The 23,233-nt window shown below is 49.8% G+C and overlaps 7 protein-coding genes across 7 annotated transcripts; 5 read left to right on the forward strand and 2 right to left on the reverse strand.

Annotated features, from left to right (window-relative positions):
- Positions 1–1,915: 1,915 nt before the first annotated feature.
- Positions 1,916–3,640, forward strand: LTR84_000578 (uncharacterized protein; the record flags this gene model as incomplete). The annotated part of the gene is made up of 1 exon (XM_064844208.1): positions 1,916–3,640. The coding sequence occupies one exon, from the start codon at positions 1,916–1,918 to the stop codon at positions 3,638–3,640; it is 1,725 nt and encodes a 574-aa protein (XP_064712068.1).
- Positions 3,641–4,869: 1,229 nt separating this feature from the next.
- LTR84_000579 (uncharacterized protein) lies at positions 4,870–7,971 on the reverse strand (the record flags this gene model as incomplete). The annotated part of the gene is made up of 1 exon (XM_064844209.1): positions 4,870–7,971. The coding sequence occupies one exon, from the start codon at positions 7,969–7,971 to the stop codon at positions 4,870–4,872; it is 3,102 nt and encodes a 1,033-aa protein (XP_064712069.1).
- Positions 7,972–10,597: 2,626 nt separating this feature from the next.
- On the reverse strand, positions 10,598–12,677 carry LTR84_000580 (uncharacterized protein; the record flags this gene model as incomplete). Its single annotated transcript, XM_064844210.1, has 2 exons — positions 10,598–11,901; positions 12,590–12,677. 2 exons carry the CDS (start codon positions 12,675–12,677, stop codon positions 10,598–10,600), a joined length of 1,392 nt encoding a protein of 463 aa, XP_064712070.1.
- A 628-nt stretch (positions 12,678–13,305) lies between these two features.
- LTR84_000581 (uncharacterized protein) lies at positions 13,306–15,556 on the forward strand (the record flags this gene model as incomplete). The annotated part of the gene is made up of 5 exons (XM_064844211.1): positions 13,306–13,631; positions 13,681–14,254; positions 14,300–14,425; positions 14,484–15,328; positions 15,388–15,556. 5 exons carry the CDS (start codon positions 13,306–13,308, stop codon positions 15,554–15,556), a joined length of 2,040 nt encoding a protein of 679 aa, XP_064712071.1.
- Positions 15,557–16,345: 789 nt separating this feature from the next.
- Positions 16,346–18,319, forward strand: LTR84_000582 (uncharacterized protein; the record flags this gene model as incomplete). Its single annotated transcript, XM_064844212.1, has 1 exon — positions 16,346–18,319. One exon carries the CDS (start codon positions 16,346–16,348, stop codon positions 18,317–18,319), a length of 1,974 nt encoding a protein of 657 aa, XP_064712072.1.
- Positions 18,320–19,090: 771 nt separating this feature from the next.
- Positions 19,091–20,801, forward strand: LTR84_000583 (uncharacterized protein; the record flags this gene model as incomplete). Its single annotated transcript, XM_064844213.1, has 3 exons — positions 19,091–19,176; positions 19,235–19,261; positions 19,316–20,801. The coding sequence occupies 3 exons, from the start codon at positions 19,091–19,093 to the stop codon at positions 20,799–20,801; spliced, it is 1,599 nt and encodes a 532-aa protein (XP_064712073.1).
- A 1,113-nt stretch (positions 20,802–21,914) lies between these two features.
- Positions 21,915–23,168, forward strand: LTR84_000584 (uncharacterized protein; the record flags this gene model as incomplete). The annotated part of the gene is made up of 2 exons (XM_064844214.1): positions 21,915–22,076; positions 22,143–23,168. The coding sequence occupies 2 exons, from the start codon at positions 21,915–21,917 to the stop codon at positions 23,166–23,168; spliced, it is 1,188 nt and encodes a 395-aa protein (XP_064712074.1).
- Between the last annotated feature and the right edge of the window lie 65 nt (positions 23,169–23,233).

Raw genomic sequence — 23,233 nt, forward strand, 5'->3', positions numbered from 1 at the left:
GATCTCGTCGGCCTTCCCTGGCATTTTGATTCTGGCTTTCGTAACGACGGTGCCAGAGATGCGTTCGCATTGGTCGACGGCCATCTCCAAGGCTTGCGCTACAGCAATCATTTCGGCATGTCCTATTTGGTTGATACCGCGTGCCACAAAACAGCTTTCCCACCATTTAATAGCAAAGGCTTGATCACTGGGCTGGCTGTTGTCGAGACGACGATGTACGACACAGAAGCCGCATCCCTCAAGTTTCACCGGCTTAGGCCCACGCAGGCAGGCGTCCGTCCAAAATGACCACTCGGATAGCGGTTCTTGTGGCTGAAGAAGAGCTGCTTTCTGGGAGTTGAGAAGGGCGTCTCTTCTAAGTAAGATTATCACCAGGGGCCCCTTCGACATTAGCAGCTATTTTTCGGGATTGAAGACAATTTTATTAGGACGCTCAACTTTGATATGGTTAGACGTCGTGTCATCCATGTTTTGTGGAGCTGGTTCTTGCGTCTGATCTTCTCTTGATGAGTTCTCCGAGGCCGTGAGCTCCTGAGACGGATGGGGTTGGTCTTTAAGCCACAGAGTTGAAGTTGGTAGGGCCATGTTTGAGAATTGCAACATAGCCAAGTTGATGACTGTCAGGTTTGGTGCGCAATTAGATACTTATCTTGTGAGGACCTGAATCACGTGGCCTGACTCGCAGTGCCTGACGGAACCCAGTGATATGAGCCAGATTGTCTCCTTCCTCGTAGTCATTTTTGTATCTTGAAGGCTCTCGCTTCGTACTAGTACGCCGTAGTTGGGGCCTGCCATTAACAAGTGTCCTTGAGGGTTAACAACCCCAGCAATACCTCGCCTCTCTTATAAATCTTATAACTGTGTTCTAGACTACCTAGTCAGCAATCGACAAAACATCTGAGCAACACATAGCCGCACAAGAGGAGGTCGAGCGACGCCGAGCTCTCCTCGCGCCTCACCTAGCTGGCGACGTTTGGCTTCATCGATTTGTTCAAGTCAGGGTTGGTTGTCATCTTCGGGCAAGGCACGGTGGGCCAAGAATTCGATATGCTTTGCCTTGCTCAGCCTTGCACTGCAACCAGGTGTCGTGTAATGGCTTAGCCCAGCAAAATCTCAAGTCCTGAAAAGTGCAGAAGATCTAATAAATCTGTGATGGCGAGGAGTCTGTCAAATCTCAAGTGGATCTGTTTTCACTAGTGGTGCAAAGGATGCCTAGCTGTGGCCAATGGTGCTCGTGCTCCCTACTTACGAAGTACTTCGTAGGTACCTAGGCAGGGGTCATTGAGGGGGCAGAGGGGGGCTCCCCCTGAGATTATAGTTGACAAGGGTAATTAGGTACCTACGAAGTAGTACTCGTAGGAACCGAGTGGGAGGTATGTAACTAACAACCTACCTAAGGTAGGTACCTAAGTACGTGTACGTAGAGTACACCGAACCCTCCTCAGCGTCGTTGGCACGTGCACAGCTGAGGGTGGCAGATTACCTAATGTCAAGGATCAATACCGAAATTCGAACTCGGTCTTATTTAGCTGAACTCGGTACGATTAAGTTCTACCGGTGTTGCAACTGCAACCATCCCCAGCCATCGCAAAGCTCATTAGATATTCCTCGAATTAACAAGCGACGATTTCTGACGGTGCTTGCAAACTCGCCGGCCAAACATCGCTGCTATTATTACTCTTCAGGCTCTCGAAAGCTTCGAGATTTGATCTAGATCTGTAAGGGATCTCTCCCATTTTCCACAAGTTGGCGACGGATGGGGTTGCCTCTACAGGGCCAGGCTAGCAGCACCCGATCGCCAGGATTCGTGGCCCATGTAGCATTATCATAAAACCACCACTCGCAATAGCGTTGCAGGGCAACTCATACCCGAGAATCATACAACCAGCATGGTATCCTTTGCCACACATCCTTGATGTCTCCTACTCCGGATCCCACGACCAATGCCTTTACTTTCTTGAACTACGACTCTCCGGGTCACAATGCTTCACACCGACGAGCTGTCAAATCTCATATCTCAAGCAAGTACAGAACGGCCGTTCGACAGCAGGCCCAACCTCGTTATGCATTGCCACACCGTGCTACACCAGAGTCAATAACAACACTCACCAGAGCAGGTAGTGAGCAGACTACGTCACCAAAACCGAAGCGAAGGAAGCCTACGCCAGTGTCCCAACCCGAACCCGACGATTTGAACAGAATCCATCAGTCTGCCATCACTTCGACTTTGCCCTTGATTTCTGGAGCCTTACGAACAGATCCATTCAATTCCCTACCTGGCCGACAAACTCCTTGCGTCGCGGGCGCTTTGGACTACTATATCAAGATCCTGTCTCCGCTCCAAGAGCCACTGCAACTCACCATTGGCATGACAAGCCCATTGATGTCTTGGGTGTTTCCGGTCTTCATCTCCCATGAAAGTGCTTACCATGGAGCTGTGGCTCTGTCTCAAGCTTATATGGAAAAGCAAAGGTTCCCAATGTCACGGCCATCAGCGGAGGTCGGTTTCCATCGGCAAAGAGCGGTTACTTTGTTGCGTGATCAGATCGACAATCTTAATGGACGACAACCCGACAATGGTATGATGATAGCAGTCCTGGCTCTAGCCAGCCTGGATGTTGTCTATCAGGAGGACAGTGTGACCAATCGCAAAGGTCTTGCATTGCTCGTTGCTTTGAAAGGAGGTCTAGATAGCTTGGGGCACCGGGGTCTGATCAAGGCGTATCTGATAGCCTTCGACTACTTCTGGATGTTAGAAACCGGTGCCGCGAGTATCTTTCCTCTGTCTAAGCGAAAGCAGCGTCGAGAGTATCCTCGCATTCCATTCGAGACGAGCACCATCTCTATCGTCTCGACTTTGCCGCCTGGCTTTGCGGTTGTGGCTCAACAGGGCACCCTTGGAATGGATGTCCTTCGAATATTGTCTCGAGTGTCCTTGTCCCACTCATCTGAGTTCAAACCTGATGACGGCGAAGACCACCCCGATATTTTCGACACCTGCTCCTGTCTCCACGCATCTTCAAGCACTGAACACAGCCTGGAGAAAAATTTATGTCTTGCTGTCATCTTGTTCAGTTTCGACAAACACAACCCGTCTTCCTCGTCGGCAAAAATTACGGCCTACAGAGGTTCGAGGAAAGAGCTGACAAGATCGCTACCATATACACAAATACGTAACATGGAGGAACGCAACTGCCTGACCTGGATCTGGATAGTTCTCCTCGGTTCATGGAATAGTGACCTGGACTTCCGTGGCCATACCTCGGAACTGTCCCGGGTTTTCTTCGAGAACATTGAAGAAGCCAGACGCTGGGAAGATGTGGAAATATTGATGCGTCAGTTCTTCTGGCATGATGGACTAACGCGAAGGTGGTATGATAGTTGGTGGCAAGCACTCATTGCCTTCCAGGAGAACTCCATATCGCCATGGCAATCATCGTGGTCTGATGCTCCTGCCAGCCCCCAGCAATATTCTTCGATCCCTTTCAGAAGTTCGACACAGGGGCAAAGCTCTCGACCAATCCCCTCTCCTACGAATAGTACTAATAGTATTCCAAACGCGGCCAACAACGAAGGACAAACGACCCTGGTTCTCCCACCGATGGTGACTCTGGATACGTACTCCGGTCAGATCAAGTGACCTGACGGCAAAGGAAGATACTGCTTTCAACTCACAGCGATTGCAATGCTGACTTCGAGCATCTTGGGATCGGTCGAGTATCATCAAGATCTCGAATACCAAATGGACCAACACAACCATTCTCTCTTATCTCGCAATTAACCACATTGGTAAGCGACGTATACACCAGCTCACAAAAATCGGATCGCACCGTGAGCTCATGCCCCAAGCTCCCCACTGATCGGCTGGTGTCCATGATCGAACGCAGCATCTGGCACCTGGTGGAAATCACTCCTCCACAAAACCCCGTCAAGAGGCCGTACACTTCCATCAAGGTGACATCTTCTCCACAGAAGATACCTGTAACATCTCCAACCAGCAGTACCATATGTCCCTGCCCCGTGCCTGTCACATGGAAAGTCAATTAGCCAAAAACGTGAGCAAGGACAGGTAAGCAGGCGATGAATCAAGTCCGACGGCACGGAAGCTGGATACATTGAGGGAATGAAAAATCTCCTTCTGTGTGACATCGGGAATGTCTCGCAAACACACGATCTCAGACGGGATCTCAACTTTTCGATTCCAACTGCATGAATGGCGATGCATCCACCCGCTGCCTTCCACAAAGTGGACAGGGCGGTTTCGGGAACTTTTCTTCACGCACAAGACTCCTGAGCGCATGATTGGATACACGTATTTGTATAATGTGGCCAGACGAATTAATATATCTGCCAGTCTGTTTAATTAATATATATTGCTCCACACTCATTTACGATGTGTAACATGTATCTCATTGCCGATGCTGCTTTTCTCCTTGCATCCAGCCATAAAAGGAATGGATTTGGGTATCATGTATCAACTAAAAAAAGTAGGTATGTAGGTAAGGAAGGCATCATGCCTTCTCAAAACCGGAACAGCAAGAAATCTAAAAACAAAAATCCGTTTTGTAACTCGTACTCGTCAAGTAGTCGGTTACTGTTCGCTCATAAATTCCTTGCGTAGGCTGAATGCATGTGTGTATGTAAATGCGTGGAAAACCGCCAAATGAACCGCCAAATCCGTGGTGTCTGCCTGTTCTTTTGTCGCAGGCCCTCCGTGGCGCTCCCAAAATTGATGCGTGTTTATTCGTGTAGGGATTGAGAATGATAACTCCGAAATATATGCGTGAAACTGTGGTTTTTGTCACGAAAATGGAGAAGAATGTGTCGTCGTCATTGCGTAGTAGTGGTGGTAGTTGGTCCAAGACTGCTTCAAGCAGAGGAGTTGCGTAGAGTGTTATTAGCACCGGCTTGCATCCTTCGCATGGCCTCCCGATGGGCATCCTGCATATCAGGACGTCTCATAGCTTGATCCATACTTTGCTGCTTTCTTTGCTGCTCCCGCTTTTTGTATTCCTCAGTCATGCGTCTAGTCTCTCTCTCAGCCTGCATTTGAGCTCTGCTGTTTTCGACAGCCACTCCACTGGTACCATTGGTCATCGTACGCTGTTGCTGTGACAGTCGCCATTCTGCAAGTAGAGACTCTCGACGCTCTGCATTGGGGCGGGTGGATTCCTTGCGAGGTGGTTGTCGCGAGTCATACGAGTCAAGGCGTGTTCCCATTGACGAAGACATTTGCTGGCTGGCAGGTCTGACGGACTGTGGGAGGCTGACCGTGCTGTTGTTATGGTAAGGATTTGAGGGTGTTTGAGATGTGTGTGGCCGTGGTCCCGCAGAATTTGTAAGGGAAGATGAGGAGAGTTGCCTACTGGGCATCATGTATGGACCAGTTGATACTCGTCGGGATGGGCTTTTTGAGGCAGCGAAGACTGTTGGCACATTTTCGTCGATGGGTGTCGTTACCAAAGACGTGGTCGAACCTGGACTGAAACTGTTCCTGCTATTTCTGTGTCCAGGCAACTTCAACGATTGCATTGAAGCTGTCCTGGAAGGTGCGTTCACAGTACTGAGGCTTGGACTTGGACGTCGATCTGGATCGGAGAAAGATCGTTGAGCCGACACCGGATTGACAGCAATCCCAACTCCCCCATTGCTAGCCTTCACGGTTGGGGGCAGCAACTCTGGAGGAGGTACTTCGATTGCAGCCACGGTGGCTGCTGCCTTCTTCTCAGCTTCAGGTATTGGTTTCGCGAGCTGTGTTGGCAACTCTGTGTCATTACCGGCAATAGCTTCCGGCTCCTCACAAATGGGGATTTCAGCGACACTGATGTGCTTTGCCCATTCGTTTGTACGGTAAGACAAGACCACGTTCGACAATTGACTTGGAATCGAAGCAAGAGCCAGGGCAGTCAAGCTATCAGCAGTGGAATTTGACTCTTCTGTCACCTGCGATTGAGAGTAGTCCTTGTTGCTCTGTGATGCATCCTTTTCCGCAATCTCTGTCAATGAAACACTACTTGAGCCCAAGCCTTCATTCAAAGCAGTTGAGTCTGATGCTAGCTCTGATGCCTCCCGTGGCTGGATGGGAGCCTTTGTAGTCTCCACAGCGAGTTGAATACCAGCATTTCGGGATTTCCCATCATCCGATCCGATGGGAGAGATGACAATCTCTGGGGGCGATCGCACATCATCTTCTTCATGCTCGAGATTTGGAAGCTCGAGGATTTCATTGGCTTCATCCAAAGTTGCAGCCACAGAGGATGCCCTACTATAGGGCCTTTCCACATCGAGAAGATTTTCGTTTGACTCTGATGCAGATGCACCTATGTTTGATTGGCTGAGTCGCTTGGCCAGACCTGATCGTGGTTGTTGAGAATCTCTTTTGCGTGTGGGGAGGTCTTTACTCTTTCGTGGACCGCTCGATTCTTGATCATAAAGTTGTTGATAACTCGTCGGGGATCCCTTTGCTTTCTGATTGCCTTTTGATGCTGCTTTATTTGCAACCGAGGTGTCAACCTCCTCCAAGGCTTGAAGAGCCTTCCGGCGCTCTGCTTCCGCGATCACTTCGGGATCTTCTTCGATTTCCTCAATCACATCCACAGCGAGGGAACTTTGGCGTTTGTTCTTGGATCCATAACCAGAGATGCGCTTGGGTCCGAAAGCATTCATTTCCAAACTTTCTGCCGACGAAAGAACAGACGTTGGTTCCAGCGCAACGACAGATACACTTGAGTATCTCTTCTCAGGATGTGCATCCTGCCAAAGAACCGTGTTGCGTTTACTTTGTAGGCGATCGCCATATTGTCTCTCCCATTGCGTTTTCTCGCGATCATTTTGTCGTTGCAGATGCCGTCCTAATGCAGCGTCGATGGCCTCTTGTTGTCGGTCAATCTCTTCCTGGTCTGCTTCTACCACCATTTCCTTGGTCCTGATGACCTTCCACAGTTTGATCTGTGATAGTACGCCTATGATCGTGCCAATGACAAGAACTGCAATCTCCACTCGCATACCTCTCGTCAGTGGAAACGTTGTGGTGCCTAGTGGGAAGAGATCGTCATTGAGATCCCAGATATAAAACCAGAACTCCTTCATACCTGCCCTCGTGAAGCAGTCAATCCCGAGAACAAAGGCAGTCGCGCCACTGAAAGAGGTGGATCCTATCAAGGCATACGGCCGAGTATATGAGCTGAGTGAAAGCGCCCATGCAAGTATGCAGAATATGCCAATAAAGATTCCCTTTCCAATTTGATTGGTGATGAGACCTCCCGCTTTGAGCGTCAGGAGCCACATACTAAACGTGAAGCCGCCGAGAAGACAACCGAACCCCTCTGTGAACTCCTTGAACACGAGTGCTCCTGCACCAAAGATGACTCCAGTCATGAGGATGGCGACGAAGAAGCCTCCTTGAATGGCATTCGTTAAGGGCGGATGCATGACATACTCGACCAGAGCTGCGGTTGCCACGCTTGCGAGGAAGCCTGTGGACAAAAATATCTGAACCCATCGGCTCTTGACACCTATCAATGCGTAGATGGATCCCAACACGATCAGAAAAACTCCAGCAATGCCTAACGCTGGCGTTATCGTTGGTTCCCAAGGCAGATTATCTTCCGTTGTTGCCTCGCTTGAAGGGGAAGTTGCATTACCTGCGAGAGTGTTTGTGGCAGTGGGAGCCGATGCTGTCGTTGCCGGAGACTGCGTGGTAGATTTCTGCGTGGATGAAGCCGCAGTTGTTTGCGAGGACTCCCCATGTTCAGTTGTCTGCGCGGCGCTGGAGGTGATAGCCTTGCTACTGGTTGAGGCAGCTTCAGTTGTGGTAGTCGGCGAGTTGGTCGTCAAGTTTGGGAGATCTGTATCACTACCAGCAGTTGCTGAATCTTGCCGTATTTGTAGGGCTGCCCTGTCGGGATTAGATGCACCTAATGGAATCGCACATCCCAAAAGGAGCAGCAGGCTAACATAAGATGTCCGCATTTTATATTCGATCAAGTGGTCGTTTGGAGAGGATTGTCCTGCGCTCTGCGCGCAGCTGCCAGGACGATCAGTACATAAGACCCAATGTCCGTACTCGTATGTAGATGATTACACTCCCACGTCAGTCGGCTTTGTCTCTCGGCACGGGTAGCTGTGATCAATGTGGCTCATGAATGGGCGTACCGAGTAGGTTCGCTAGACAAACAATTATGCATTTAACAATATGAATATGAGAACGTGAAAAAGGACATTCACAGCAAAGACGGCTTGACAGGATAATCACCCGACAGCGTCGCTTTTCCCCACCTGAGGCGACAGCGAGCAGCCATACTTTTGAATCAAAATGACAAGCATCGCTGCTGTGGGCCCTGAGGATCGCTGAATGGGGGATAAGGCCAGCATGGAACAAGATTGGATACAGTGACGAGGCAAGCCACCGAGTTCCTGGAGCTTACCTTTTGGGACAAGATGATCCTCAATTTACAGTCCAGCAAGAAGCGAGGCGGGCACGAGGACAAGCCGAATGGAAACGTGTAAACTAGTTTCTGTGGAGGACTCGCACTAGGTGGAATATGTTACCAGGATGATCAATCAACAGGAGCATGGCTCGGAAGTGGCGACCTTGTCTGTGTTGATGCGACAGGAACAATGGGAGCGAACTCATGACGCCAAAATTACGTGTATCGCGTTGATTTGATTCTCAGGACTCCAGAGCACTGATAGCTGAATCCAACCTGAGCGGTCAACTGTCTATTTTTGTTACAGTGTGATGAAATCGGAGCTTGGATTCGTGATGCGTTGGATAGCGGAGGTTTTCACGCGAGGTCGGCTGCAGGGTGAGCAACACCAGTGTCTGCAGGTTGCAGTGATCTGCTCGGTACGCAAGGTTTTCAAACCGCCCTTGTGGCTTCAAGGAGCTCCGCAACCAAGTCAAGTCATGGGCTCTGGGTAGCTGCAGATTGGAGGGTTTGGCTTCCAGTGGCTGCAGGGGCCGAAATTGGATGAACCAAAGACACACGAGGAGGAGAAACAGGTCTCGCCAGACCCAGACGAGATGAGCCGCTGAATGTTAATGGGAGAGTTAATTTGCTTGGTGGACGGTTTTCCGGGGATCCGACACCTCGTTCTCTGAAATTGATGTGCTACGAGTATTCAGCCTCTTCTTTTCACATCGGTACCTCGTACTTCTTCTGCTTGATGACGAGTTCACGCGTAGCTAAAGGATGCTTTCGAGTAACGACCGACGTTCAGCACTCGGCACAGCGTGGTCATACAGAGTGTCTATATGTCTAGACCGATGACCAGCCAGTAATAGATCTTGTCGTGATTGAAGCAGCTCACCAAATCCCCCTCACAAGCCGGCACGACCCTACTCGTTAGATGGATCTTCCTAGCCGCTACCCTAGCTGAAAATCTCCGATCAGGGTTCCTTGGATAGTCAAGCCCGGGGCTAAAGAGCGTCAGGGGTCTCCCGTCCGGGAATAATCTCCTTCACCTAAGGCTACGACTACTCCGTACGAAGTATCTCTCCATGGCGGCTCCTCCGGGAATACTGATCACATCATTTCTTCTGGAAAACAAGTCATTACCCGATGGATCGATTCCCTTATCCGTCTTTATCAATCTATCGATATAGCATCCACTGCAATTGCGTACCCTTTCGCCCCCAGCTGGTGATTGATACTGATTGCTGACTCGCACTGACGTCTCAAATTCGCAGGGTATCTCAAACTACAAACGAAATTTAGGGCCAACAAGAACTGAAATCCTGAATTGCTACGTCAATATTAAGGGGGCTTCGAAACGCTTGGGCCGACTGCGCCCACCAAGAGTTTCCCTCAGCCTAATCACGTTCAGACTACGGACTTTGGAGCACGAATGGTATCGTGATTCGTATGCCTTCTACTAATCATGATGGGTTTTGAGGCCTCAGAGGATGAGACCGCACGGGCTGAACGGCCGCCCCGCCCAATAGCTAGCCAAAACCTACAGTTGGGCCTGACATAAACATCTTGTCAAGTGCTTTACAGGTGAAAGCACACAGTCCGCAGCCAGAACCGAACTTCCTCAGCCCATCCCACGTCTCATTCTCGTGTCGGTGAGAGATATGCAGGAACAGTGATTGGGCATACTGCAGACTTCCTGGCTCCTTGGCGTTGCCAATGCGATGGGATGCCTTTAATTCATGAGCTCAAGGAGAGCATCCTTCTAATTTTATGCTCAAATACCTCATCCTCTTGAAGTCATTATTGACTTTGATATGTTTTGCAGAATTATGGATCTCTCTTGCAGGGCCGTTTAGGTCTCGTGTCACATGATGCTAAGTATAAGTGTACTTTTTAAGGCCTCTTGGAATCGGTGGATATTCGCATCCTACTGTGCCCGTAAATAGAACAGCCAGCCTTTGACAAGTGACTCAGTGTATATTCACAGTTCCCCGATCTCTCTCCGATCTCAACATGGAGCGTTCCAAAGGAAAGTCCCTCCATCAAACTGGACACAGGATGACTGAAAGATGCTGGCGACGAGACAGACTGAATCTTGTTTGACACACAAGTAATTTGCCAAGCTGCACATACCTGATGAGAGTCCAAAGGATATTTCTCTGCAAATCCCACCAAACACTTCACTTTGGTACCTGTGCAGTCAAGGTCTCAGTTTCGACAATAGGGCCATGGTACACCTTCCTCGCCACCAGGAAATAATATATAGCACCACCCGCAACCCACCCGGCAAGAACCACTGTGCTATAGTTCATGTTCTGAGCCGTCACAGGCTGAAGACTTGGAAATGTGGAGAAAATCATTGCAAAAATTAGCCAGATGATTGCGATGATGTTGACCACTATTCCGCCAACTTTACCGAGTCTGAAAGGTCCATATTCGGCTGGCGAGAGTCTTGGGCGTCCAAAGCGTACCATATAAATAACCGGAAGAAGGTATGACAGATAAGTTCCAATAATGGCCATCGAGAGGATGGCATTGAAAGCAGTCGTACTTCCGAGGTAGATGAATCCCAACAGTCCCTGCAAGACCGAGACTAAGACGATCATTCGTACCGGCACTTGCAATTTCTGGTCTACGTGGGAGAAGTATTTGGAAAATGGAGCAGCATCATCTCGTGCGAAAGCCCAGAAGGTTCGGCTTGCGGAAGTGAGCCCTGCTGCGTTCGCTACGCTGGCGATGAGACATATGATCAAAGCAAGGATCGTAGCGCCAGCCTGAGAGTATGTGACATTGAGGAAGAGCTGGATGAACGGGAAACCGGTGGGTGATTCCAGCAATTCGGTAAGATCCCCAAGCGAGAAAAGCAAAACCAGGCAGTATATGAAGCCAAGGACTCCGTTTGCAACCACAGAACCGACCATTGCCAATGGAACATTCCTTGCAGGACTGGGCAACTCCTCGGCCAAATGTGCAGCGGCATCATACCTACTCAAGTGGTCATTTTTATGTCTTTTGTGATATACAGAAGCAGCATACCCAAGGAAGGGATAGACACAGCTCAGCAAGCCTACCAACCAAGCCAGGCTGTCGCTGGACCAACCACTAGAGTTCGAGATTTCGACGAAAACGTAATTGGCTGAGTGCTTCTCAGATCTTGCGCCAACCACTGACGTGATAACTAGAAAGCCCACGACATGTAGAACCCCGGCTGTGAGGTTGGCATGCGGAAGTATTTTCACTCCCCATATGTTGATCGCGGCACTGTAAACAAGAATGAGCCAGTAGAACATCATTCCTTGATATCGCTGTGGGACATATGAGTCGGGATGATTCAGTGTGATGAGGGCCTGGTATTGCAGTCCACCTGCGAAGGCTGCAGATGCGGTAAGTACGATCTGGCCTCCTATGGAGATCCATCCTGTAAACCACGATGCGACCGCTCGACTCTTTACAGGAGCAAGAACAGCCACCCAGTGGTATTGACCTGAGCATCGTTAGCCATGGATCCCTTCTCACAAGACGGCGTAAGCCACCTCCAGCAGTTGGCCATATGCTACTGATTTCGGCAAGACTCAATGCAATCGAGAGTGTGCCAAGGAAGGAAATGATACTGCATGAGTAAGTTTATGGATCAGAGTCGGTTCACGTGGCGGAAGACTGACTAATTGTAGAATAGACATGGTGCACCTCCGCTTATCAAAGCTGTTGCCACAACTGAGGAGAGAGCTTCCCATGTTGCGACTAAGCAAAGACACAAGCATCCCAACGACCAGATTGAAAATTCGCGACGCAGTTCCTGTTTGTGCCCGATAACAGCCAAGAGCTCTTCATCGTTTAGTGATTGGCGATGGGTTGGTACCCCTATCGCTACGACTTTTTCCCCAGCACTGCAAACTCCTTGCTTCTCAGTAGTCATTGTAACGATATGTTATTAGAGCTATTGGGCATGACAGGTCCATAGTCAGATGATGGTAGATGCCGTGATGCTTGGAGCGATGATATATACATGCTTTCCCGGCAGCTTGACACAATCCGCAACCTCGTACCTTGCTCCATCTAAAGCTTTGCGCCAACCACGGTAACCAGGGCCCTCAATATCCAATATCACCATCGTGATAGAGGTACGGCCAATCAAAGGGCATTTTATACGACGACAGCGACCACGAACAAACCTCCAGTCTTAACGAGCGAGGAGAAACGGACAGCGGACATTTTGCGGCCGAGGATGCTGGAGAGGGCAAGGGGGAAACTCAGTGACATTGCGGCGCACTTCCGCCTGTGTCCCCTACTGCCAATCACAATGGATTGCGCAAGCTTTGAGCTGCTGGTTTTGTTTGGCTGCTGAAGGAATTCCTTCCTCTCTCTGTTTCCTCTTTGGTCGATTGATGAGGGGAATAGTCTTATCTGGACTCTCAGAGCCAGAGGATTTCTGAGACTCAAGCTCTTCTCCGTAACTCTAAACGAATCCTGTGTCAGCTATTCAGAGCAAAGACCTTCAGATAAACAGGCTGGTCACATGTTTTCTTTGCATCCAAAACAGAAGTCCCATGCGAGCCAAAGAGTTTCAGGGCTTCTACAGTTAATGGGCAAAGCCATTCCGATGATTCCTTCCAGGTCCCGGAATCCGTCTGAATGATCCAATGTCATTCTGCCACAACGGATCTCCATTGTTACAAGTATTGAGTTGATACCCTGTATCTTTCCCACTCAGTATTGGCTTCTTCCGAATTTCACTCAAATAGGTAAGAGAGAATAGTGTTGCCCCTGCCAGGCAGGCATGATCTTTCCGATATAAGTAGGTATCTGTTCAACGTTGAACTTCTTTATCAATACATCAACACTCATTCTTTTTCAACCAAACAATCGCTATCATCCTAGACTTGAGAAAATGGCCCCTCATCCATTGGATATTTTGACGCTCGACGAGACTAATCGTGCTCGAGATATTGTCGCCAGCCTTCATCAAGACTCTGTTCTCAGCTTCAGAGAAATATATCTAGAAGAGCCTCCAAAATCTCAACTGGTTGAGTTCCTGGTGGCCGAACATGCAGGAAAATCAAGCACTCCACCAGCTCGCACAGCGCTTGTACAATATGATGTGATTGGCTCAGATCGAATCCCCCGTTATAACGAAGCAATCATCGACTTGGATCAAGGTAAAAGAATCAAGCATGTTGTCGTTGATAGCAAAACGCACCATGCAGGACTGACGCTGTAAGACTGATCAATCATGAACTTCATACTGGTACTGATAAATTTGCAGCAATGAGTTTGACGTTCTCGTCGAAGCTTGCAAAACCTCTCAACTATTCAAAGATGTTGTCGCAGAGTTCCAATTACCTGAAGGATTCGAGGTTATTGTTGAACCTTGGCCGTATGGTGGGCCCAAACCAGAAGAAGAAAACCCACGCTATTTCCAGGGACTTTGTTTCGGTAGAGACACACGATCTGGAAATCCTGACTCGAATTTTTATGCTTATCCTCTTCCGTTCATTCCCATCCTGGACGTGACAAAGGGAGAGATAGTCCGGGTTGATCGCCTGGCCACTGGTGGCAAGGGTGATGCCATAGATGCAACAACCGTTTCAAAGGATGTCATCGGGCATTGTAAAACTTCAGAATACGTTCCAGAGTTGTTAAAGAACGGAACGAGGAAGACTCTGAAACCACTTAATGTGCTGCAACCAGAAGGCGCCTCATTTTCTGTTGACGGCGGACTTATTGAATGGCAAAACTGGAGATTCAGGGTTGGATTTAACCCTCGAGAAGGAGCCACTGTCCATGATGTCCACTATGATGGAAGAAGTGTGCTTTACAGACTCAGCATCAGTGAAATGGTAAGTACGTTGACTGGCGTCTGCAAATGATACTGACTGTTCCAGACTGTTCCCTACGCAGATCCTCGAGGCCCCTTTCCCAGGAAGCAGGCCTTCGATTTTGGTGATGGCGGTGCAGGTAACTGTGCAAATTCGCTTCATCTTGGCTGCGACTGCCTTGGGGTGATTAATGTGAGTCTCTCAGATGGTCACGACGCCTTCCAGATACAGGAGTCTAACTTGTGCACAGTATTTTGACGCTGTACGAACTGGCCCCGATGGCACCGCCTTAACGGCCAAAAATGTAGTATGTCTTCATGAACAGGACAACGGTATCGCATGGAAGCACACCAACTGGAGAACCGGTAAAGCGGTCGTTACGAGAAACCGAGAACTTGTTGTTCAATTTATCATCACCCTCGCCAATTACGAGTACATCTTCGCCTACAAGTTTGACCAGTCGGGTGGGATCACGATCGAAACTCGTGCCACAGGTATTGTGTCTGTTGTCAATATTGATGCCGGTAAGACCAGTGCATACGGAAATGTTGTATCGCCAGGAGCCTTGGCCCAAAATCATCAGCATATCTTTTGTGTTCGAATCGATCCAGCCATCGATGGTTACAAGAACACCGTTCTGGCAGAGGAGTCCCATCGGGCGCCTGTCAGCAAGGACGCGAACCCCTATGGCAACTACTATGAAGTGAGGCAGAACGTTATTGAGACAAGTCAATACCTCGACGCTGCTCCACAACACAACCGTGTTATCAAGATGGTCAACAAGAACAAGCTGAATCCGATCAGCGGCAAGCCCGTTGGTTACAAATTCACCCCACCTGCAACTCAACTTCTTCTGGCGGATCCAACATCGATCCAGTCCAGGAGGGCTCTGTTCGCACACCATCACGTCTGGGTTACGAAGCACCTTGATGGTGAACATTATGCCGGAGGCCGATATACCCTCCAGAGTCGAGACGAAGTCGGCGGCGTTGCTGATGCTGTCAAGCGTAACGACAAGGTGGATGACGAGGATGTTGTCGTCTGGAACGTTTTTGGTCTGACCCATAATCCCCGAGTGGAGGATTGGCCTGTCATGTACGTTTCTCCTCCCGAGTCTACCACACCACGATCCAGCAAGCTAACAAGATTTACAGGCCCGTCGAAATCCATCAGATCAATCTCCGACCAGCGGATTTCTTTTCAGAGAATCCAAGTATCGATGTGCCATCGTCCAAGAATCAGGCATCAGTACTGACTACCGGACGAACCAATGGTGCAACCAATGGTGCCACAAATGGCACAAATGGAGAATGTTGTCACTGATCGTGACTTTCATATCGTTATAACTTGAATGATTGTATGACCATCATGTCTTGCAACGGGTCCTATATACTTTGGCCGAGAGCACATCTTTTGCACGCAATAAATAGATACAAGGTGACACAATATGGATAGCGAGTCCTGAATAGACATCAGTATGTTTAAGAGCGCGTTGCATCTACTCCTAAAAGACTCTGAAAATCAAAGTTAATCACGCAGTGGCCATGCTCGATGGAAAACAAAGTTGCCAGCCCCAAAAGTGAGCATAATGTCTTGAGTCAAATAGCCTCGCTAATCTCAATCTACTTTAGAACCATGCAGGAGGTGGTGCCCGGGCAGGTTCGATTGGCTGGGGACTCTTTCAACCCTAAATAGCCGGTGGTGTGCACCCTTTGAGATTTATTGGAAAGGATGGGAGGACGTGCGTTTGAGTTCTTTTTCATCACCGTGCAGAGCCAGCCGCGGCTTGGCTGCCGTGTGAAAGAAAGCCTTCCATGGTTTAGCTACGGGTAGTGACTGGCCCAGACCTCGCATGGACCACGACGATTCCCGAATCTCGCTCATCGTGGTGCATAGGGTTCTCGAAGATCTTTGGTTGAGCCTCCCACCATCCTCTATGGTAAGCACTGAGCCAGGCGCTCAGACGGCGACGCCACAAAAGATGGTTTGGGCATGGTGAAGAGTTTATCTCGGAAGCCTGGGAGCTTCGATTGACCTCAACTCCTTCTTCTCAACCATTGTGATTCATCATCATGCTCCCATCTTAACCATGACCACGAAGGCTCACAATCCATGGAGAAACATCCTCAATCACCGTTTGTTGAATCTGTTTCCGCGCCATTGACGTTCAGTGATACACTCTCCCCACTGAGGACAACCACCAGCCGGCGGAGCGATGTGCCTACTGCCCTTCGCTCGCCGTGGCGACATTCGGTGTCGACTCGCCATGGGCCCCTTCCAACATCGCGAACGGTGAGGGAGTTTAGAGCGGGCCGCCAACGGCGCAGACTGTTCGCTCAAGGATTCACGCAGTTCCTCATCACCGTTATTATGTGCGGTCTGCTCGCGGTTTGCCTGGCCGTGTTCGGGAGACTTTCTTGGATGTCGGTGCACCAAGTCAAGGCTTTCAATGCGTTGATTGTGCTGCTCTCTCTCTTCCTCGGGAACAATCTAACAAGCTCGTTCAAGGAAATGGCACTCATTGTGCGGTGGAGGATCTTGGCCGCAAATTATCGCTCACTCGACGAGTTCGACCTCATCATGCACTGCGAGAGCTTACGGAAAGTTTTGAAATTGTGTTGGGTCGCTAGAGAACGTGGACGAGCTTTGTTCTGGCTCAACAAAACGCAACTACTGTGTTTAGTGTGGGTTGGCGTCAACATCCTGCTCCAGATCCTCGTTGCCCTGCTCGGTCTTACATACAATCTGGACACCTCAACTATTCCGGCTCGGAGACTCGGTTTGATCAGTATCGCAAACTTTAGTATCATCGATGATCCATGGACCACCACCGATCCTGGTTTTGACTCACAGCTAGGCTCGTCAAACATTTATGGCAGTCAGTCTCAATACTATGCTTATCAACCTGTTGAGCCAGAACTCAGTGGGGATGCAGCTGTTTGGGGTCGACCGAGCAGCCCGACAATATACTACAACAAGAACTACACGACATTCACCTATGTGTTTGAAGACTCGAACCCTGCGAACCCTGATCTCACACTTCTCAGCTATCGAAACATCAGCGCAACCACCACATGCGTGAAACTTGAAATTGTGCAAGGTGGCAATGGCAGTAGTTCGATCCTCACCTTCATTGACGAGAACCGTGTACAACGGACGATCAATGTAGCTCGAGTGGGACCTGGAGCAATGACATACGTTGGCGTACTCAACTCGACCTGCGGTCCGCGTTGTACAAACATCATGGCACTGCAGAGTGCGAATGGCGACACCATTCCGACACCATCATTCTTCAGCTGCCAGAACACCATGACACCGATACATGGCATTGAACGCTATTTGATGGGCAACGCAACCGAGGCGGCATTCCAGATACCGGAGCTACAGACGCGAATGCTCGCAGGCGCCATCGGCTGGACAGGCTTCAACTTCACCATGGGAGACACATACCAGTATGCACGTTACCCAACGCAATCGTGGTGGAGTCCCAATTTCCCAGCCAACGAGACCCGGATCGCGATGAACATAATGGAGTATAGCATTGGAGCCGTGGCGTCCTTCGACTACAACGGGCCCCGAAGCAACGTGACCGGATACTATCCGATTCCAGCACAGGAGGTCGACATCCAATGGAAGTGGTCAGCGACCATCCTCGTGGTCACACCGTTTGTCCACCTGATCGCGCTGGTCTGTGTAATTGCCTGGGGCAACTCGGCCATCATTCGAGACGCGAGTTGCCTGAGCACGGCGAAGCTGCTGCGGCCGATCGTGGAGAAATTGGGCGACAGCGGATGTCTGCTGAGCGGGCAAGAAATCGCTGAAGAGTTGGAGTCAGTCCGCGTCAAATACGGCTGGAGGGAGCCCGCCTCTGCGTTGGTGTTCAGTAATGAGATCGACCAGCATTATGTCAGGCACGTTGATATCCTGGAGGAGCATGAGGGGTTTGGGGAACAAGGCTCCATGCCACAGGGGAGGTATGATGGATTGGGCGTGGAATCCGATCGAAAAGACCAGTGTTTGCGAGATTTCGATGAGCGGGCAGCTTTGCTACAGAGGCGCAGAACACGGCGATCCATGAGTCTGTGAGAGTTGATCGACTTTAGCACTTTAGATTTGTAACAATTTACTCTACTATATACTAGTACTTCATCTGGTGCTGGAGCCTGCCAAGGTCGTGGTCCATGTATACTTATCTCCTAACTCGATAGTCGGTAGTTCTGTGTGGTGAGCTAACTACAAACAATCATATTCACAGACTGTCATCAAGCGAATCAACAGGGAAGTCGTAACCTGCCCCTTGACGTCATGATATGGGCCATGGGCTTCGAATATACGAGCATTGAGTCTTTACGGGCGTTACTTACACAGGTCGTTAACATCTGTAAAGAGAATGCTGGGGTTCTGCGTTTGCCAATGATGTATCTCCAGAGGTGAGTGGTTGTTCCGGGAATGACAAATCGATATCATTATGGGATTACTCATCGTTGGTGGACACTGCCGCATCACAAACCACACACGCTAGGGGAAGGAATACTCGAGAGCCATCCTTCTCGAGTATCGGGATGTGACTTTCGTAATCCACCCACGATGGTCATTCTATGGATTATGCCATATGATCTCTAGGAATGGACCCCTCTCGATGTGCAAGTGAAAGTTCGTGAGCAGTCGTTCTTGAGTCAGCAGAGTAAAGCATACATTCAAACCTGTGTACAAGAATACTGTATACTCCTCATTTAATCTTGAAATGCCAAGTTGCTTCTCTGGCCCACTAGTCGTGTTAAAGTCATTGGCAACAGGAATATCATATCGAGGCAGAAGAATAGAAATAACATCATTCAGACACTTTCGCTGGCGAGGATGTCCCAGGCTCCCGCGTGTGACTACTGTCGACATCGGAAACGCAGATGTGATCGAGAAACACCGAGATGCTCACTATGTGTGATGTAAGCCCCGGATCCATATCAACAATCGTGTGAGTGGTTGGCTAACCTCGCCTATCAGAAAGAACAAGGAGTGCCGCTATACCGAGTATGCATGTGAACTACGCCGTACTGGTGGGACTGTGAACTGACTTGGTCATAGGCACATGCGATGGGTGTTCCCTGATCAGTCATCAATGCGAGAGGAGACACCAGACCTGGAGAGTAGTAGTCAACGTTCAAGTCAACCTTCTGGCGATGTAGTCGAATTTCCCGGCGTTTACTTTCTGGATCGAGACGTTTTCGACAAGTCCGGCGTCACCATCCCCGTCGCCAAGTTCCAACTGGACCAGAGTATTCTCACCACATTCGATCAGGCATCGGAGATATCAAGCAGATATTTCACCTGGATACATTTGTGGATGCCGATAGTTTCGAAAGCGAAATGGAAACGTATAACAGGACCTCTGGCTCGACCCAATTGTGATGTTAAATTACTGCTCTTTGCGATGAAGGTGCTTCTATGGACACCCCCTGATCAGGTAGCCTTGCGGAACCCACGACACCAAGACTACCTGCTATTGAAGCACCACCTTTCGAGGGCACAGGATGCTGGTGTCTTGAGTCTGGAATTGCTTCAGACCTGGATTCTGGTCACGATATACGAGTACTCACATGCAATCTACCCTGCCGCATATGTATCAATCGGCGTTTGTTTTCGATACAGCCTAGCTCTTGGGATAAATAAGCAGCGTCGGAATGAGATGGACACGGCTTCGACGACCAGTGACGCAACAGAGGAGAGAAGAAGGGTATGGTGGTCTGTTGTCATACTGGATCGGATGGTCTCACGATCCTCGGACGGGCCTGAACCCCGATCAGATGATTTGTTACCAGTTCTCGACCAGGCCTGGGACGACGGCAAGATTGACCATAGTGGCAGTTGTCCTGTCTCTGCACCGTCAAGCACAAATATGGGCATGCTAGCGCGACTTGCACAATCGGCTTTCTTGCTGGGAAGGGTGTATCGCTGGAAAAACCATCCCACAGGAGATGTGGATTTTGATCGGTCCGAAAAGCATCAACTTGACCGGGCATTGCGCGCCCTTCTCAACCTCACATATGAAGAAGGGGCTGTTTTTTTGATGGCAATCTGCCCACAGATAGCCCTCTGTTTCAGCGCTTTGGTATTGTTACACAGCGACGATCCCATCCCTAGATCTTCGCTAACAAGCCATGACGCCATATCCACAGTCGATGGATTGTATAAAGCAAGCGTGCAAGACGACACCACCGCTGCCATTCAGACGCTGATCTTCCTACGCCCAATCGCAACTGAATCAAACGCCAATATTCAACTGTTTTTCCGAAGACAGCCATGGTCGATTGAAACATCGTCCCCGTTACTCTTGCACTGGACCTATCTCACCGCTGTAACTTTCTTACAGATCAACAATTGTCTGCGAAAAGTTCAAGGCTCTTCGGAACTTGATGCAGCATTTCTAGAACACACCAAAGGTTTTCAAAAGGAGGCTGAACTGGGTGCAGAGTCCATGAAGAGAAAGCTGTCGCTGCTAGGGAAGCAGTGGTTGGCAGCAGATACATATCTCAAAATGATAGAAGCTCGGGAAACTGGGATGGATGATTGAATGGCTCTGGAACGGGGCTTCCATCGCGGCGGACTCTCGGATGCCATACACCGAATCCATCACAAGATGACGAGGCAGAGAGGTGCGCCACTCAGTACCAGAGTTCCTTCGATTGGCTTTGCTGTTAGACATGACGGACAACAATGTGGCTTGCGATGAAGCGGGCAGGTCGGTGAACAACTGAACTTTGTGAAGCAGCCTTGATGGTCAGACTACAGAGCCTTTTCGAAGTATCATCACAAAGGTTCCATTGGGAAGATCCACAAACGAGTGATAATAGGGGTCGCAGAATCACCGGAAAGACAAGGCTGTGACAGTGCTTCTCGATGGGGACTTCCTAAGTACACCTAGCCGTTCATATGGTCAAGTGTACAAAGTCATGCATTCCTTCCGCATGATTGAACATGGGAAAGAGTCCAACTTGGGACCGGATCCTTGCAGCCATTGACAGTATGATCGACTAGTCAGGAACAAGACCGGGGGTTGATGTAAAGGTCCTGTGGTGGGCAGTGTTTCACCAGAGTTGTGTCTGGGACTGGACCAGCGTCTAAAGTCTCTATATTTGGGGTCCAAGAAGGACGGGCAGTGGTGGGCTGAGCTGGACAAAATAATGGCTCGGTCGGATTGCTGGTCTTGCCTGTGACATGAGCATGGTCATGTCTCTATAACCAAGCAGATTCTGCATGCTGCGTCCTATGAGTAATAGAGCTGAGGGTTGAGGTGCAGTGGTGAGAGGCAAAAGAAAGATGGCAGCCTGGAGCACGGAACCTGAACCTGAACCTCGCCGATCAGTGAATCCCAAGACCCCGCCCTCGCCTATGATGCTCTTTGTCCACCTGAAACATGCTCGGGTTTAGAGTCTCTTAGGCCCGCCACAGGCCACAGTCACACCTGGAAGCCAGGAGTACAAGGCCTCGTAATCGTCCCTCAGTAACAATGGATACCTGCTCAAAGCACCGCCATCCATCCATCCTCATTCATCTGCGTCTCACCACCATCGTCCTCCTTGTTCTTCTTCCATTTCTTCCATCTTCCTCCCTCCCTCCCTCCCTCCTCATACGAGAACCCTCTCATCAATCATTCTATCAAGAATCAACCACGATCTCATTCGCCATGATTGACCACATCTTTCGCCGTGGGTTCCATACCGCCCATACTATGCATGGTATGATGGTTGATTCCGATCAGGGCGACGACAAGCCCGTTCAAGTGTCTCCCATCGCACTCCTAGTCTTGTTTGCCACGAGCTTAGTATTCGTTCTGTTCATCTTCGGAGTAAGTCCTCACGCATGATGGTTGCGTTGATTGTTTGGGCGCTGGGTGCTGACTTTGGACCATCAGATTGGATACACATACGGCCATGTCATCCCGACTCTATGCATGATTGAATCCTCCGAGACCGAGGCCTACGTGCCAGTCAGCAACATTGAATCTACCGAGCCCCCTGCCTACTCTGCCACTGCCACTCCCAAGCCTGCCCGGGGCAGCCGTCAAGATGTCGACGATGAGGCAGACATGGATGAACCCGATCTTCTCTTGGTCCGCAACAAGCCCATCACCGCATCGATCCGCCAAACCATCCTTCACCTCCGAGCCCGTGCGGGGTTCTTGTCTCGCTTCCGCGGCATGTCCATGTACCTGGTCTGGAGTTTCGTCAGTATGATCTTGATTTCCATCTTCAGTGGCGCAAGTGGCGTCCGCATCTACATTGCTTTTGCAGCCATTGTGAGCCAGACGCTTCTCGCAACGCTACACATGGCATGGATTCATATAGTCATCTCGGAACCCAGTGAGAAGAGATGGTACCAACGTATCCCGTCTTACCGAACATGGCCCAAAATTGCCCCAGCCACTGCTCTATGGGCTACCACCAACCAGGTTGTTTCGATTCTCCCAATGTTGGTCACTGGTTCATTCGGATCCCTGAAGCACATGAACAACCCAGAATATGAGCCTGATAAGAAGGATCTTTATGCTGTTGGCGCGCAAGCCTTCTTGGGCATGTTCCTCACTTTGGCGTTGTTTTTACTCCTGCAGATCCCGGCTAGTGTCACTTTGGTCCGAGTTGCAGCTTCTATGCTTCCTGAGGAGGACGAGACCATTGTGCCCTTTGATCGCACATTCGGTGGCAAGACCACACCTGCCATCGTTGGTGGCCAGGGCAAGATCGGATTGGTTGAGGCTTGGAGGTCCTTTTCCTGGGCTAGTCGAACACGCTTAGTGAGACTGATGATCAAAGTTGCTCTCATCTCAATCGCTTGCTGGGTTCTGTTCACCATGGTGTTGGTCGCTGAGGCCCACCTTCTGTTTGGTGACTCTCTTGGAGAGGTCATGAAGACAGTCCATGGGATTGGCCGTCACAATTAAGGGAAACCAGTTTGTCTCAGCTCTCGGTACACCCCGAGGGAATTGTTGAATCTTGAATACTCCAT

Source organism: Exophiala bonariae (assembly GCF_035927105.1).
Source record: "Exophiala bonariae strain CCFEE 5792 chromosome Unknown scaffold_1, whole genome shotgun sequence".
Classification (NCBI taxonomy): domain Eukaryota; kingdom Fungi; phylum Ascomycota; class Eurotiomycetes; order Chaetothyriales; family Herpotrichiellaceae; genus Exophiala; species Exophiala bonariae.